This window comes from Juglans regia, chromosome 3 (genome assembly GCF_001411555.2).
Source record: "Juglans regia cultivar Chandler chromosome 3, Walnut 2.0, whole genome shotgun sequence".
Taxonomy (NCBI): Eukaryota; Viridiplantae; Streptophyta; class Magnoliopsida; order Fagales; family Juglandaceae; genus Juglans; species Juglans regia.
In genome coordinates, this window is record NC_049903.1 from 14277803 (window position 1) to 14296443 (window position 18641).

Sequence of the window (18641 nt, forward strand, 5' to 3'; positions counted from 1 at the left end):
TGTAAATGGAGCTCTACCAATCGGGTTGGATGCAAGTGACAGGCTTAGGGAAATGGAGGGTTCGAGCTCTGCCAATCGGGATGGAGGCAAGCAACGGGCTCAGGGAGATGGAGGGTTCGGGCTTAGGGAGATGCAGGGTTTGGGGGGTTTAAAAATAAAGGGGGGAGAGGGATTGAGGCAAGCGTGGGTTCGTGGTTGGGGTTCGTTCAGGGTGAGGGGCGACGAGCTTTGGAAGCGGAGGGTTCTAGCTCAGGTTTCGCGCGAGGGTTTGTGGTTCAGGGGAAGAGATGTTGAGAGGATGCCAAGAGGGAGATGAGATGGCTTGGGGAGATGGAGGCCAAAGGCGAGGGTTCGTATTTCAGGGAGATGAGGGATCGTCTGGTTCTGTGAGATGTGCTGAGATTTTTAGGGAGAGAGGCTTCATAGGTGGAGATGAGGGAGACGAGAGAGATGAGGGCTCGTAAGTCGTAGGTTCTGATGAGGGAGATGAAGGGGATGGGGGCTCGTAGGTGGAGTCTGGAGACAAGGGAGATGAGGTAGGGTTTTTATTTTTATTTTTATTTTTGATCCACCTGATAGCAACCAAGTCATTCGATGGATGGTTTCAATAAACAATTTTTGTGGACCTAGCATTTTCCCGGTTTAAAATTAGATTGAAGTCCAAGTTCCAAACAGGCGCAAGTAAAATATTTACTTTCTCGAGTACCTTTTGGAAGCAGGGTATGGAATCTACTCCTTTCTCATTTATCTCTCTTCAATTTATGATCTTTTTAATTTTCCATCTAATTCCAATCCGTCCTTCTACTGCATGAAAGCTCTTCATATGAAATCAATCAGCTTGTTTCTTGAATCCCTTGCAAGATTTTCCACCTCCAGAATTACTTTTTCTACGATTTTGAGCCAAAACCCAAAGAGAAAATGCTCAAATCTTCAACTTTAGTAAATTCACATAGACCTATATTCTCTATTCCACTAAATCTAATAAGAAAGACAGGCATTCCCAATTCATTTGTACAGACAACAATTATAACTGCCAATGGAACAATCAGCAAAACCTGAAAATAAGATAAATAATCCGAACTTTATAATCAAATCAACGAACTGAATCGGAATAAGAACCGGGTACCACAAATGGGAATTCGATGGCACCTAGGAACTGGATCGTGTGGTTTGGATTCTGTACCAACAAAATATCGTGGTGTCATTTGAACGCCATGCCTTCCGAGTTGAGCTGAAGATTTGTTAGGTTGCGTCGGGTTGAAATTGTATCAATTAAATTCATCGTAGTATAACACATTTATGGCTTGAATAGTAAAATGAGATGAGATAAGATGATTTTAGATTAATTGAATAAAATATTATTAGAATATTATTTTTTAATATTATTATTGTTTTAAAATTTGAAAAAACTGAATTATTTATTATATTTTGCATGAAAATTTGATACAGTTGTAATAACGAGATGAAATGGGATAAGATAGATTGAGAGTCTTTCTGTATCCAAATGGTTTCCAAGTTCTAGACTTGCCTAATGTTACCAATCCTGATTTTCATTTCCTTTTCCTTATTTATTCGTATTTATCATTACATTCATCCCACTTTCTGCTCAATACTACCACATGAACATGCCAACAACTGTGTCTGTGCTCGCAGAAAAGAAGTGTTCTGCATAAAAAGTTGTCTATATAGGTAGGAATATAGCTCATAGTCATCCTAAAATGATACTGATATTATAAAGGAAGAACTGGATCCCCTTTGTTTTCCACACAGACGTGGAATGTATCTGAATATTCACAGCTAGCATTAGCATGGTCCTCTTGCATGGATTCCCTTTGATCTCATTCCTAAAGATAGCAGCAATCTGTGGAGAAAATTGTGAAAACATGCGAGCACATAGGAAGCAGAAGTTGCCAACGAAGGTAAAGAAATAATTACCTTACACCGAGCCTTGTCGTAAAGGTTCGGCTTGATCAATTTGGACTTTATTATTATGCTGGTTGTCTACTGGCATGTATTGTGACATGATAGCCATGATCTCTGTGTCCATGTAAGACTACAAATGGGAAGAAATTTTTTCTTTTAGCTAGTTAGTATATACTATATAGGGCTAATCAAGGATGCAAATCAACAAATTTGGACACACAGCATTTTAGTGGAGTGTTTTTATATATTACCCGTAGCCTATATTTATAGAATATATAACCAGCTATACAAGCTGCCGCCAAAGCTGCAAGGACCAACAAGGTTGGAAACCATCCAAATCGTGTTCTATTTCTTTCTGCATAAAAAAGCAAGAATCAGAGCACAAATCTCCAATTAAGCAATAACCAGTGGATTATAAAATCAATGGTAGATACTGATAGGAATTGACATCATTCAAGAACAATCCAAGGTAAAGGATAACAGTAATGACATTTAGAACTTTGTATGGTCATTAAGCTGGGGTTATCAGATAAAACTAGTTTGAGTATCCAAAAAGTGGAGAGTACTAATAAATTAATAATCTAGTAAGGGTGATGTTCTTTCACAAATCTATGAGTGGGGGAAGTTAGTAAAGAAATCTAACTGATATTACTTCCATTTGTTTCTGAAAAAAAACCACCAAACAGACTGGAAAACAGACTAGACTAGCAGGAAGATAGTGAACTGACTGCCTTACTTGCAAACATGCTAAAAACAATATTGAGTGTTTTTCTATCTATTATGATCTCTAGATGCTCCCAAATCTTACATTTTCAATTTGAATTAAGGAAAGATATGGTTGGCTTATTCACATCCTCCAAACTCCCATGCTTAGAGTCATGTGCATGAGTTTTGGACAGAATCAATCTTTCAAAGGACCACGGTTTTTGCCTGTAAGATGTTCACTCATGCCATCTCTGTTGTCTTTTAGCTAGTCCTACTTGATTGCAAAAGAAGAAAAATTGATAGGAGGTTTTAGACCCCATCAAGTACTTTGGTCCAAAGAAACCCCCCAGAACCATCAAGTAAGGCCCCAACATCCTAACCTAGGAGACATAAGGCACAACAGCCAAGAAAGAAGGAAATGAATAGTGGGATTACTTCATATTTTAGTGCAGATGGCTAATTTTTTATTGTGTTGCAAACCACAATAATTTTGTTCAATGATTTGAATGTGGTTTCATACCAATACAAGCATCTTGCTCCTTTATATACAGAAGGTCCCCCTTACACTTGCATTCATAACTACCCCAAGTGTTTCTGCAGCTGCAACCATTACACTGACAACGACTGCGTTCCTTGCATTCATCAACATCTGGTGCTCAACCAGAGAATAAAAGGAGATGAATGTTAGCATATTAGATTTGAAAAGCATTATAAAGTTGAACAAGTAGAGCATATACATAAATTGTGTCTTAAGTAATAAAACTGGTATGGAGGATCACCTTCGCATTTCTGACCATCCCCACGAAAGCCATGTGGGCAGCGACAGCCATGGAGATCAGACTCCTATTTTGCATATGAAAATAATATTGGTAAGATGTATGAAAAAATAGTCTTGAGCTGCATTCTTATACAAGTGCTAAGAAAACATGAAAAACTTCTATGATGAGTAGAGATAACTGGCAAGAAACAATTGGTAAATGCAGACAATTAGGATAACAATCACTGAACTGAGCAAGCCGAGAAGGCCAATCCATCTCTAACTTCAGACCAGCAACCTCCATTATATATTGAGCATCTTGCAGATCCAAAAGCTGTCAGGGAAGAAGTAAAAAGTAAGCAGCTCACATCGGATAAAGTCCATCCTACTTGGAAAAAATTTATAGTTCATAGCAACAGAATTAAGAAAATAGCAATCTATTGCTTGCATATTTCCGCCTCAACTTCCACTCTAATCTTATCAACAAAATTCCTAAAATCATCCAAACATATACATTTTCTGATACTCTCAGGCAAGACCTCCCTCTCTGTGAAAGGGGATTAGACATCATGCTCAAGAACCAAAAACTTGATAGACAAGGTGTCTTGCTTGGAAATTTATCAGAAGTTGGAGGAAAAACGCACCTGTACAAGATGTGTAACCATCTCCTTGATATTGAACGCCATTTACCACAGGGCACTCGCAGACTCTTCCTCTAAATGTGTCCTGTCCAAATGCAAGACTTCTGTCACTAGAAAATTGCTAAATATAGAGAATGATCTCAATATATAAAACACGTATGGAGAAGTTTTAATGAGAAGAATTAACGAGAATGAGTGAATTCCTAAATTGTCTTTGTACCTTACAAGCAGTTACATTAGAGAGTGTGTCCCGCCAACAGCCACCATTGTGTTCATGAGTGCACTCATTAGTCTCAATATCTGGGAAATGAATATAAGGAGGAAAAAAACAGAAGATATCATTACATTTTTTAAGTTCAAAATAACAGTAGCATTGAAGAGTGAAAAAATCAAATAAGCACATCAACCTCCACTTAAACAAACTGGAGGATCAGTGGTCTCTTTAAATCCAGCACATATGGCTTTCAGCACAGCACTTCTCTCCAATTTTCCTTCAAGGAAAGTGGCATCAGATTTTTAGCATCATATGGTAAACAGCTAGCCTATTAAAAACATGGAACTTGGGGAAAATATATCATATTAACTGAAAAATCAACAGGGAGTAGATAAAAATTGGAGAAAGCAAACTGGATAGGCTTTGCCCAAGACAAGGTGCAAGCAAAGGACAATTTGAATGGGGAAAACAACCATGAAATGTAAAGCAAAGCACAATAAAATTAGTTGGAACAATGAGAATGCTATTATCTGTTGTTGATGAAAGCCAACAGAAACAAATCGTGGTGCCAACCACCAAAACTTGGAAAAGGTGAGCTTGTATTGACCATATATTTCGCTAGTGTGCCCACTTTACTTTCCCTATTAATCACATGAATAAGATATTAGTTTCATTTTTCAGTCAATGGCGAGTGGTAACCATTTGATGTTACCATGTTTGGCCTCGTGTTCCATTGAGGAGAGCCGACATGGACACCTAAAGAGGTGTTTTTGACTGAGGCCATCATAGTCTACCCATGAATTGCATGTCTACAGGCTCGGAGATGAAACAGAATTCATGTAGAATTGCAGGGAAGAGAAGAGTTACAGCTTATAGAGCAATATATATGCAACAAACCTCGATACTGAACATTGTTAATGACCACTGTTGGCAAGATGGTTACATCACCACGAGATCCTCGCCCAACCTAATCAACAAAAATTGATGACAGTAATTAGAAAAATGAGAGCACCTACTGTTAAACTTGATTATATCATCCAATGAAAGGTTTGACATCCTTGCTCTATTTCTTTTTTTTTTTTTTAAATGATGAGATATATTTGATTGTTTTAATAATTTATTTCAAAGTTAAAAAGTAATAATAGTTTCAGAAAGTCAAATCACGTGACATATCACTGTATAATTCTATGCGTCGATGATGACAAAATTCAGAAAGAAAGGGGAAAAAAAAAAAAGCATTTATCAAAGAGATATGGAGCATGACCTGGAGTTCTTGCTCAGTTCTTAGGACTTCATTTTCCATATCAGCTTCAGGGTCACCGATGCACTTTCTAATCTTCTCGATGGGAAGACCTGAGTCAAACAGATTCAAGCTATCAGTAACACAACATCAATAGAATAGAATGTGCAAAAGAGTAGCACCATCCATATATAGATCGGAACTTACCAAGTGCTTCAATGACATTCTCAGCACAATCCTTGCTATATCTCTTCTCCTTCATGGAACACCTAATATGGAAATCTGTAGCATAATCCCACCAAACCCATGGCCGGTTGCTCTCCTTGGCGACTCTATGCACACAGAGCTGCCTCAAGTTCTCAAGGACCACATCTTTGCCTTGATATCCCTCTCCAAAATCTTTCTCTGGGTCTGGAGCACAGTATCTTCCATTGTTTATGCACTGAGACTTGCATTGACTGCTATGGATGAATGCGAGCGGGCAGTACCAAGTTATGTAGTGTGGTGTGAAAAGGGTGTAACCCCCCTTCTCAAGAATCTGAGCGTGGCCCCTGAAATTCCTCACAAAATCCATCTGCTCGTCGCAGCGAGCCCCACATTCGTCGTTACTGTTCGTCCAAAACTCATACTCAACCCTCTCATCTGGATGGGGCACAGCCTCTCTCCAGTCTATTCTTATTATAACGTCCTCTTTTTTTTTCAGACCTTCCTTCAAGCTTTCGCCAAAAGACTTCTCTATCAAAGCTGATGGAATTCCAATCTTCTCTATGTACCCATCTGAATCAATGCTTTCCGCGGGAGAATCCATGGTAATTAGAGGCTCGTCAACGCTATCAGCCACTAAAACAGCTGCAGCTCCTGCCTGTTGTCCATTCCATACTTTCAAGGCAAAGTAGCATCCTACATTCGCAACAAAAGAAATATATATAATTTATCCACAGACATCATTCAAAAACAAAGAAACCGCAGTGCATTTGTAATATCATTCAAGAATGATTACTGTGATTGGTTATGTTGTTAAACGCCATGTCAAGTATGCATACTTTTCCATCCAAAATTTTAACATTTTCAATTACACTGTTAATGTGATAATTAGTCACTCAAATGGACAACCACTTAAAAAATATGTCATATCAACAAATATGAGGAGAGATGATGAAATATAATGTAAAAAAAGGCATTTTCTCTTAATATAAGACTGTCATGCTCAAATTCACTGGCCAAAGCCTTTGGATTGCAGCCGTGTTTTGACCTGTTGTGTTAAGCTCTCACACTAGAGATTCTCCAAGAAGTTTGTCGTAACTCCCACAAACCCTAATGTCACAAACCATATCACAACAACTACAGCTAAAAGGGTAACAATCAAACAGCAATAAAGGAATGGCATATAGGAATTTAGCACAAAGAGATGGAATATATGAATTATAAAGGATGTATCAACTATAGCTAAAAGGCTTTTGCTGTCACGATTTCCTCATCTGGTGTAGGTTAGGCATGATTTACAGAAAGAAAACAAAGATGGTATGGGAAAACAGGGGGAAAAGCAGGGTAAAAAACAGGGTAACTATATTCAAAGTTCAAGTCCAGAAAATTGGATGATCTTTTATAGCAGGGGGTGGAGTGTCTTGAGATTTTGTACCGATAAAGAGTGTTTCAATGATGGCACAGTGAGTCGTCTTTTTCTTTTTTTAAAAAATCCAGAAAATTGAGAATAACTCATCATTGCATACTATTCAAACACCTAACCAAGACGAACAAGGCCTTATTGCATACCAGTCAAATTCCTAACAAACAAGTTATGTTAGACGATCTGATGTTCTACCCTTTAAGTTTCAAACAAAAAGATATCAAAGTCAAACGAACATCCATCTCTGCAAAAGCTTTATGAAATGAATCTCAATCATCGACCATCATCTTAACAAACATGATAAATTATAGAAATTTTTAACCTACGCATCAAAAAGTCAACGTGAGAAATTTAGAGAGGGGAGGGATTTCCTCTTCAGATTGCATACCTCCTCGGTCAAGAAGAAGAACATTGGGGCGACAGGATTTGGACTTGAAAGGCTTATCACCCTCAAAGGCCTCGCACCCGTTGGAGCCTTTCTCCGGATAGACCAGAGAGCCCGCCAGATAGCCTCCATAATCTGGAACTCCAAAGTTCCCTATGGCGCCGTCGCGCTTTGAATGCATGTTCATGGGAGATAGAACAGTAATACTACTCTTCTCCACCACAAACATTGCACCCACTTCATGATTCTCAAGAACTGATATTAATACCAAAACCAAAGCTGTCAGCAGCTTCACGAGAAAAGCCATGCAAATTTTCTTCTCCATGGCCGCCATCATCACCTCCTCGGCAAGCTCTACGGATTCTTTGTAGCTTTTGTGTGTTATCCGAGGGGAAGAGGTAGATATAGAGCAAGACAAAGGGAAAAGGGATGTGTGTGTGAAGAAACTTTGCAACCGTCATACAGGAGAGGACTTGGAAAGAGAACGGTGGACGGAGTCAGCGGAGCTACAACTTCCATTTAGACTTGGGGGAGGGGGGTTTAAAGTTTCTCAATCTGAGTGTGACGTAAAGGAGAGGACTTGGAAAGAGAACGGTGGACGGAGTCAGCGGAGCTACAACTTCCATTCTGAAGCTAAAGGTGAGTTTGGTTACCAAACTCATCTCAACTCATCGTTACAATTTTTTCAAATTTCAATATAAAATATAATAAACAATTCAACTTTTTCAAATCTCAAAATAATAATAATATTAAAAAATAATATTCTAACAATATTTTATCATCTCAACTCAACTCACTTCAACATCCAAACACAACCTAAGAGTATTGCCATTAGGTTCTCCATTTCTCTCCTATTCCCATAATTTTAGAAAACTTTTATGATTTTAGGGAAAAATCCTCTCAATCCCAATTTTCTTTTTTAGGCTTGTGTTTACGATATATACAGTTGTTCCCCAAATATGGAAGACTACTATACTTCTCATTGCATTCGATTTCTTCTTTGTCTCGCCTCTTCATCTCTCTCTGTTGGCCCCTCCCTTGCAACACCAACGAACGCAACTCCTCTTCATCGGCAATTTTTATAAGTTTAATTTTCATTTCTTCAAAATCAAAACCGTTTTTCTCTTCTCTCATTTTTTTGTATTTTTCTTAAAATATCTCTCATTCTCTGTTTTTCTCTTCCCATTTTTCTTCCTCCCGACACCATGATCAAGATAAGCTTCAATAGAAGGTCTTCAACTCTCTCTCTACGTCAGCGATGTCTTTGCTGTTTGGCTGTCGAGAAAGCTTGCAATGCTTTTACTGATTTGCATTTTTTTTCACTCTCGTTTAAATTTATGATTTTGGACTTTATTTGAGGAAACCACTTCTCATTTTTATTCTTGCGTTGTCATTGATTTCTCTGTATTATTTTGGCTCTCTTGAGTGTTTGGCTGCTGAGAAAGTGACGATGCATTATCTCTTTTTTTTTAATTACTCTATTTCTCTCATTGTGAAACCAACCATTTGGCTTGATCTAAACATTCATTTAGGCTTGAGATTGTGATTTTTTAGGATGATTTGCGTTGAATTTTTGGCTGTATTCATTGTTTGGCTGTCGAGAAAGTGATGAGCAATTTCACACGGATTTTTTTTTAAAAAAAAAATATGTTTCTCTCATTGTTGTCCAACCAATTTTGTCGATATATTGTTTGTGATTTGCGATTGTGGCTTATTGGGGATACTCTGCTGTGGGTTTCTGTCTGTGAATGTGGTTGGTTGTGTTGAATGTTTGGCTGTTGAGAATTTTATGATGCTATCCCACAGATTTATTTATTTTTTAATATGTTTCTCTCATTGTTTTCCAACCGTTTTGTGGGGTTTTTTATTTTGAGGAAAATTTAATAGAGTTTGTGGTTATCCATTCATTAATTTATTCTGTGTTGTTGGATCATTTGCAATGTTTCGAATATATTGGGGGAGGGGCTCTTATTAGGCTATAATGATAGTGTTATAGTGCGGGTTAATTCACAAGTGTTAATAGGACCCCATCGATATGGTGGGGTAATCATCACCCGGATTGCCATATTGCAATTTGTGATACTTTCTAAAAAAGGCAATCGATGTTCGGGTGGGTTTTTGCAGTCATTCGGTGTGAATGGCTCCTTGCTTACCCATGCTGTCAATATTTTCACTATTATGAGCCCCATTTATATATATATTCGATATAAATGAACCTGATGAGAATGCTCTTATTTAGTATTATTGTGATTTGCATTATTGTTTAGTTGTTGTTTTGTGCAAATATGTGAATTGGTCAATTCTGTTACATTTTTTTTTTTTGCAGTGTCATTGTTTGAGAAAGTTATGTTGTGATAAAAAAATTATGTGTAAATTAAACCCCCTCGACTGTGATGATGACAAAGCTTGGTGGGGATATAGGAAATTTATGGTCATTTCCTCAATGACTAGGTAACCCGGACGTTCAACAAGTAGTGGCACCGATTGTTGCAACCATGAGAGGGTGGCCAAATTTCGTAGATGTCACCATTTGGTTCCTGAGTCGGCGATTGGAAAAATCTCAAACTTCATACTTACGTGTCTAACATTTCAATGCATTTATAGAGATGGATTCACAAGACCTTGGACATATGTACTTCACTAACCTCCTAAGTGAAGATCATCAACTAGACCCCACTTATGGTGGGCAAAGGGAAAACTCTCCTATGACGGTTATGACTCTCTACCCCTACCCCATAACGATCTTATGCTGTACTTTCAGTAATACGTATGTATTAATCCATAAAATCTCCGGTAACCCATATGCTAGCATTATAAGTGATGTGATTATCTTTTGCATAGAAGATAAATTGAGTCTTCCGGCATTATCTCTTCTTTGGAGAAGTATGGCTCGTAAGACTCTACCTCATTTAGAATAAGGAGAAATAAGGGACGGCTCATCCGAAATCTCATTCAAAATAGGCGCTGGTGCCCTTGAATATAATCACGCTGAATAAACTTATGGTGTTTGCGATTGACACGATGCCTCGATGACTGTCTATCAACCTTGTCATTAAGAACAACATCCAACTCATCTTCAGAGGATAAGCATGTTAACAATTTGAGAAAGAAGGTACGGACCATTTGATAAAGTAAGTGGGAGATCAAGGAAGATTATTGAAATTCGATTCTTTAGATAAAATGAGACTTGAGATAGTGAGAATGTGAATTAAGGCAGAATGCGTATTTATAGATGAAAAAATTATTGTTACATATAGGACAAGAAATGTTACTGTTTGAGACTGGAGAAAATAAGTTACTGTTGGAGAAAAGACAAATTCAGTTACCGTTAGAGGTAGGAGTTCAAATTGATAGATTTTGAGAAAATCTTCAAAATCTTACCGTTAGAGAAATGAGAAAAAATGTTACCGTTACAGAAATTAAAAAAAAAAAACATATTAAAAACAAAATATTATTTTTATAATATGGATTTTGGTTTAAAAAAAAAATACTGTATCCGGTAATCAAAATCGTATAAGTATTTAGTAGAATGTGATATTTGAAAAGAAGATAATAAGACAAAAGAGTTAGTAGTTAAGATTGTAAATTGAAGTGATAGAAAAAAGTAATAAAAAAATAGAGAAATATTATTTAATAGAATAGAGATATGGATGGAGAATGAGATGTAGAATGTTTTTAAAAGATGAATAAAATTTAGGAAAAATTTTTAAAAAATGTGATTTTTAGTTAAATTATGAAAAATTTATAAGGAACACAATATAAATACTGGTAAGAACAGGCATGGCTTAGCAAAGTACGCCTAAATCCTCTATTTTTAGGTTGTTTTGTCACGTACAAGCTAAGGAGGAATCAAACATATAATACAGTTGAAGAGATAGTACCAAGTAGAACCACCTCATCAAGATACAACTCTTAAAATTCTCCAAACATGACAGACATAGATAGATTGTTTTCTGCAGATATGTGAGGGCATATATGTCTAACCAGAGGTCAATGTAGAAGAATAGTCGAACGACGACTAGTCTATTCGTTAGACGTGAAATATTGGAGTAATATTAGGGGCAGAGTCAGGACCACTAGAAAAGATGGAAAAATATGAGAAGTGAAAATTGACCTTCAAACTTGGAAGGCAGGTAACGTTGAGTGATGGAAGGGGCGAGCAATTAATAATTATCTACTTAAAATAAAACTATTTTTAGTGTTTTTTTTTATTATTATTTTTTGTTTTTAATGCATCGGTATTACCTATGGAAGTGGTGGCATGATTGGACTATATTCTTGCAGTAGAGTATTTATTTATTTTTAAAAAAAAAAAAAGACTTTAGATGCAGTTCAACTAATTTTATTTTAGATGTCAGCCTATGGCCAATTTTTGGTCGTTTTCCTTTATGACAAAATACACTTTCTACACTCTAATTAATAGGGTTTTAAATTTTTAAACAGTTTAAATATTTAGTATATCTCAATATATTTGTAAATAGTAATGAGATGATTTATAAATAATAGTAAAATAATTTGAGTTAAGATGTTTATTAGCTTTTGAAAAATGAGATATATAAAAATTGAATAAAAATATTATAATGTTCAAATATTATTTTAATATTATTTTTTACTATTATTTTTATTTTGAAATTTGAAAAAAGTTTTATTATTTTTTGTGTTTTGTTTGAAAGTTTGAAAAAATTGTAATGATTAGATAATAATTAAATGAAAAACTTGAAAATTTGAAATTAAAAAATATTTATATTTAAGTAATATTTGTGAAAGAAATATTTAAGAATATCTTATAATACTCTTGTACACATTGGAATGACTAACGTGGATTCCCAGAGATACTAGGGAGTATTGATTGCATACACTGAAAGTGAAAAAAATGATCATCTGCATGGAAAGATATGGACTCTACTCATAGTCGTGAACCAACTATTATCTTAAAATCGATGACATCATATGATCTTTGGATATGAGATGCATTTTTTGAATTATCCGGTTCTCATAATGATATCAATGTACTTGAGAGATATTTTATTTTCACTGAGCATGCCATCAATTACTCAATTAAAAGTAATGACTACACTATAGGACACTACAATGTCAATGAGATTTATCCAAAGTGGTCAACATTTTTTAAGACGATCTCATCTCCACAAGGGAATAAGAAGAAATATTTTGAAATAGCAGAAAAATTAGCAAATAAGTATGTAAAGCGTGCATTTGGGATCCTTCAACAATGTTTTACAATCATTCGTGGACCAGCTCGAATGTTCAAATTTGTGAACTTAAAACATTATAAAATAATACGTAATTCTATATAATATGATTATTGAAGGCGCGAGGTGATAATGGTGTTCCCGACTTCGAGTACGAACAAGTTGATGATAATTCTCCTGAACTGTCGTGCAATCATACAATTGAATTTATCGTGTTCATTCAACGTCATCATCAAATTAGAGATGCTTAAGCTCATTCTCAACTCCAATCAAACCTAATTGAGCATCCATGGCAATTATATATCCGACTTTAGAAAATATCCTCAATTAGTATAACATTTGTTGTCAATTTCGTGTTTTCATTCTTATGTACGATTTTAGTTCCCTAATAAAATTTATCATAACAAGATTTGGGACAATTATCTTGAGCATTTGTAAAAAAAAGTTGCTATACAAACATTGTCCTCAATAACATGCATCCAACATAACAAACATTGTCCAACATCATAGACAATGTCCTGAAGTAAAAAAGAAAAAAAAAAAAATCAGTTAGGGAGAATCAAATTAACTAAATAATTGTCGTTGGTGAAAATTGTCCAATGGTAAAAGAAGTTACACAAAATGTCACTCTCAACTGTTACTGCTTATCTGCACTACGTTTTGTCATAATTTGTATTTGACGTTGTTGGAAATATATTTGTTGTTATTCAAGTAACACAGTAACATCCATCAACTGTTGTGAGTAACTGTATATCTAAGACTAACTTGAAGTATAGTAGCGGAACTAAACGAAAGAAAATATGACAATCACATAGAAAGAACACCAAGAATTAAGTGGTTCGACTCAAAATGAGCCTACGTCCACTGGTGGGGTCGGTATCGGAGATTTCACTATCAACAAAGATGGAGTACAGATGAATACAACAAAACTTCACAAGGAAGTTATCTCTCAAAACTCACTCTATAACTTCTCTCTCAAGAAAACACTAAAAACAAGTGAAAAAAGTGATTTCTGAAGTTGTGGGAGAAGTGGGCGCCGTTTGGTATTTATAGGAACAGTAATGTTCACTTCTGTGAACATTGGCTCGAGCGAACACTCGAGCGAGTGTCGAGCGAACGTAGGTTTTCTGCACTTCGGTCGAGCCAACACTCGAGCGAGGGTCGAGCGAAGCTCTCGAAACTCTCTGACTTGAACTCGCTCGAGCTGAGTGTCGAGCGAGTGTCGAGCGAAGTCTCTGACTTCATATTGCTCGAGCTGAATCTCGAGCGATGCTTGAGCGAGACTCTCTGTCTGACTTCGCTCGAGCCAAGTGAAACTTCGCTCGAGCGAACCTACGACACATGCACTGTTCCATCTGATTCAAGCCACCTCTTAACATCAACATGTTCCACTCATTCCTTTTTAGCCGCTCCCTCTCCACTTTCTCCTTGACTTTAAATCGGGCAAATTGAAATCTATCCATTTCCAACCTTAGCCTCTTGTCCTCCAACCGTAATTTATGATCCTCCATTTCTCGATCATAATGCATTTTCTGCTCCTTAAGATGGAAATATTATTTCTCTTAAGCACACGACTCCTCAAGAAAAGTATACTTCATTGTGGAGATCTCGACAATATCCTCAGCTGGACTATTTGGGACCTTTCGTTTTGCTTTCTTTGTTTTCCTTCCCATTGGCCTCTCCAAGTCAACAACATCATTGTCAAGAACATGCTCCACTTGGCATAATTTACTGAATCTAGAGAAACAGAGGTTCAAGTTGGAGTCGGCAACATCGTGAATAATATTCACTTTGAACCGTCCTTGGAGTAATGCTCAACCCATTTTTGTTGGTCCTTCAACAGATGCCAACAATGCTCGAATGAAAATTGGGTTTTCTCCAATTATTAGTACATAAGTTTCGCTTTGTAAAACTTGCAAAATGCAAACAAATAGAAAAATAATTAGTGTGTATTTATCCAAAGCCAAAGCAACACAGTATGTACAATAGCAATAAGAAGCTAGTGGACGGATATACTTTGTCTTGCTCGGTCAAGCCATTTTGATTTAACCTTTCCACTTAGGCTAGCTTTGCACATAATTTATTAGTCGCTTTTTGAATAGCCGACCACCGATGCACTAAAGACCCAAAGGTCCACTTTGTTGTACTTTGCTTATACTAATTGAGGTATAACAACATTTTCTCTCAAAGTTGGGTATGTTTTTTATCGGTCCCTCGGATTGCATCTAAGCTAGCATTTAACCATGCCGACACAAGTAGCTTATCTTTCTCTTGGGTGAAGTTGGCACCCCTCTATGATTTTTCATGGTAAGAACCTCTAGTTGAGGTGGGTGTGGAGCGTCTTTCACCAATATTGGACTGTGTTGAGCTTGACTCAAGAAAGTGTGGTCAATGTTAGGGTCCTAATTTAGAAGGTTCATGAATAACATACTTTCATGCTCTTATGATTCCATCTCTATAAAATTGTAGACAATGAAGGAACTTAAACATGTTAGAAACTCAAAATCAATGGTGAAAGCAGGACTACCAAACCGGCTCAAGAAAACAATGGTGTCGTAGTGGAAGGGGCAAAAACTTATGGCTGTAACAATCGGTTGCCAATATTATGAGTCTTGACATAGATAATGGCCATCCGGGTAACTCTGCCATGGAGTTTGTGCCCATTTCCCTTGTCCCAAATGAAGATTGACATCATCACGGAAATGACGAAACCGAAATAAAGAAAAGGGGATGCACAGTGGCTCTTTTATAAATATGGGGATCCACAATAGCATCCTCAAACCCAAACTCTATTTTGGAGAGCTAGATGAGAGTGCTCTTAAATGATGCGTTACACCCTCGTTGTCATAGTTAAAATGTGCACCATATGTATATACTTTTGGTCAACATTGTATGATATCACTTTTCCACTTATTTTTCATCAAGTTAATGGCAAAACCATATGTGGAATTATAGTTCAATTAGTAGATCCTCCATTTGCAGCAACTAGAGGTGTAAAAATTAATCGAAAAATTCCGACCGGTTCGGTCCGGGACTGATTCCCTTAGTTCCAAAACTGGCCTTTACCGGTCTGGTTCTGATTCTATGTTTTTTAGGATCGGACCATTTCTCTATATTATATATTTTAAATTAATTTTCTAAATATTATATATAATACTTTTTATATATATAATATATTTAATAATATATATTATAATTATATATAAAATAATGTTATTATAGTTTATAATATAAAGTTTTAATCTTAAACATGAAAATTTATTTGATCATATACTTTGAACATAAAATATATATATTAATAACATTTTATGGCCTAATAAATTCTCAATATATTCATTCTGGTAAATACATAAAACATTAGTAATACTAATATGCATTAGTATATTAATTACATTTCGTTTTAATTAATTAGTATACATTAGTATATTAATTACATTTTATGTCCTAATACTAATACTATTAAAATCGAAAAATCAGATCAAATGGGACCGAAATTAGTAAAACCAGAGGTATCGGTTTAGGAAGGTAACTGGTGCGTAATCGATTTTAAAAAATGTAAAACCGGTGCAAACCGGTTCGGTCCTGAATTTTGTCCAAAATTAAATCATATTGGATCGGTTACACCCCTAGCAGCAATGAGGGAAATGAGAAGCCATAGATAAAAGAGAAGTGCTACAACTATAAAGAGATCCTACAAAAGTAAACCTACAAATTGATATGGTTTCATATGATACATTAGATTTATTTTACAATAAAAATAACTTTACAACCTAACGTTTCACATCAAATCACGTCAATTTGTGGATTTATTTTTGTGAGATCTCTTTGTGATTAAAGCATTTCTCTAGATAAAATCGGGTGACTCACATGCTAACAAGGATATGTGTAATAGATAAAAAGAATGCACGTCCTTGACATCTTAACGTGAGATTGTAAATGTTATTCGGCAAATTTAAAAAGAAATGAACAAAATTAGCTGAATGCATTATATGTCAATTTTTTTTATGTCGTATGTTATATAAGAATACAAACGAGTACTTGTAAAAAAAGAATACAAACGAGTCAAGTTATGGTAAATAGCGGATGGTTAAACTTTATTCATTTAACTTTTTATTTAAACACGAGATGAACTTGAATTTTTCATCGAATTAGATTTTATATTCACAAAAGCTTATTTAATATTTGAACAAATTCAAACTTGATCACGAATAGTTTCATTTTAATAAAATAAATTATTTATATTATGTTTTATATCTTTATTAACAGTAAGACTGGATAAAAATCTAAAAATCTGACTACACTCTAACTCTATTCCAAATACAACAAAACAGTCTTTTTTTTTTTTTAATTTTTCAATCAGAGTCGAAGGTATCTCCAAATCGACTTCTATTTCGATTTGATCCAACTCCAACTTTACCCTCAGACTCTAAATCAAATATCTATATATTGATCATATATATTAGTATAGTTATAGAGTTATATAACTAGAACTTATATAGTTAAATTCAATAATATACTAGTATAAACTAATTATTATAAAGTAAAATACTTATACTATAATATAAATAGACTAATGATAGTTTACTATATGTAAACATTATAGTATTACTAAGGGCGTAATCGGTCCAGTCCGGTCTGGTTTTAGATAAAATCTAGTACCAAACCGGTATGTACCAGTTTTGTATTTTTCAAAACCGATTACGCACCGGTTACCCTCCTAAACCGGTACTTCTGGTTTTACCGGTTTCCGGTCCGGTCCTGTCCGATTTTCTTTTTTCTTTTTTAAATGTAAATTTCACAATTTGTTATTAAAAATTTGTTTATAAAAAAAAAAATATATTGATTTAAAAAAAACTGTTTTATACTTTTATTAATATATTAGACTATATAATAGTATTAATATTAGACTATTGGTATAGTTATAAGTTATATATTAGTATTACTTATAAAATTTTAATAATTTAGTATTAACATTTTATGTAATAATTTATAAATTATAATAAGAAATTATTTCATATATGAATATATATATATTATATGTAAAATTTCACATAAAAATTTATAATTATACATTATATATAAAACTCATATATATTACTATTTAATATATATAAAATATTTTGTATAAAACTTATATATAAAAATATTATTTTTTATTTTTTTTAATCAACCGGTTCGGTCTGGGCCAAAAAATCCCGGAACCAGAACCGGCTGGTTTTTATATTTTAAAAACCGGTTCCGGACCGGACCGGTTCAAAACCGGTAAAACCGGTCCGGACCGGTTTTCCGGTTTGAGTTTACACCCTTAAGTATTACTACCAAACATAATCAAATATAGAGATAAGTTAGACACTAGTATTGAAATAAGTCTAGTATAATAAGTTAATAACTCATAATACTAATTTACTAAAGTATAATAATATATAATTAGATACTAGAAGGTCTAGTATATAATTAAGTAGAAATAAGTTATACACTAATATAATGACATGTAATATTAATGTATAATAATATGTAATCGGACACTATAGTATAAGTCTAGCATATAAATAAATTAGACACTAGTATATAAATAACTAATAAGTTTAGGATAATAAGTTAATAACAAATAATACTAATTTATTAATTAATTATAATTTATAAATAAATTAGAAATAAGTTATAAATAAGTATAGAAAATTGAAAATCCACAAAAATACCTTATTTGAAAATGGGCTAAATATAAAGTTAAAACAAATCCTAATCCGACTCAACAAATAGGAAAATCGAGTCAAAGCCGACACAAGTCAAAATTCGAGTTTGGATTTGAACTCCGACAAAGTCGGAGTCAGATTTAGGGAATTCCAACTTCAACAAAGTCAATGCTCACCCCTAATTTACAAGTTCTAACAAACAAATTTTGATTTTTTGTTATTATCTTTATAAATTTTACATATGCA

The 18641-nt window shown here is 34.7% G+C and overlaps 1 protein-coding gene across 2 annotated transcripts in view; it reads right to left on the reverse strand.

Moving 5' to 3' along the window:
* Window positions 1-8003, reverse strand: part of LOC109018436 (vacuolar-sorting receptor 6-like) — a 28849-nt gene extending 20846 nt beyond the window's left edge. Inside the window, exons 1-13 of one of the 2 annotated variants that reach the window (XM_018968968.2) lie at window positions 7496-8003; window positions 5688-6380; window positions 5505-5593; window positions 5138-5207; window positions 4434-4517; window positions 4247-4326; window positions 4030-4111; window positions 3637-3719; window positions 3408-3471; window positions 3149-3277; window positions 2175-2278; window positions 1936-2053; window positions 1464-1861 (exon numbers count right to left, since the gene is read on the reverse strand). In XM_018968968.2, the coding sequence (XP_018824513.1) occupies window positions 1937-2053; window positions 2175-2278; window positions 3149-3277; window positions 3408-3471; window positions 3637-3719; window positions 4030-4111; window positions 4247-4326; window positions 4434-4517; window positions 5138-5207; window positions 5505-5593; window positions 5688-6380; window positions 7496-7829 (1929 nt within the window). In that variant the 5' untranslated portion in view covers window positions 7830-8003 and the 3' untranslated portion in view covers window positions 1464-1861; window position 1936. Of the gene's footprint in view, window positions 1-1463; window positions 1862-1935; window positions 2054-2174; window positions 2279-3148; window positions 3278-3407; window positions 3472-3636; window positions 3720-4029; window positions 4112-4246; window positions 4327-4433; window positions 4518-5137; window positions 5208-5504; window positions 5594-5687; window positions 6381-7495 lie in introns of those variants that run through there. The other variant, XM_035688134.1, reaches the window with a different exon arrangement.
* Window positions 8004-18641: the final 10638 nt, after the last annotated feature.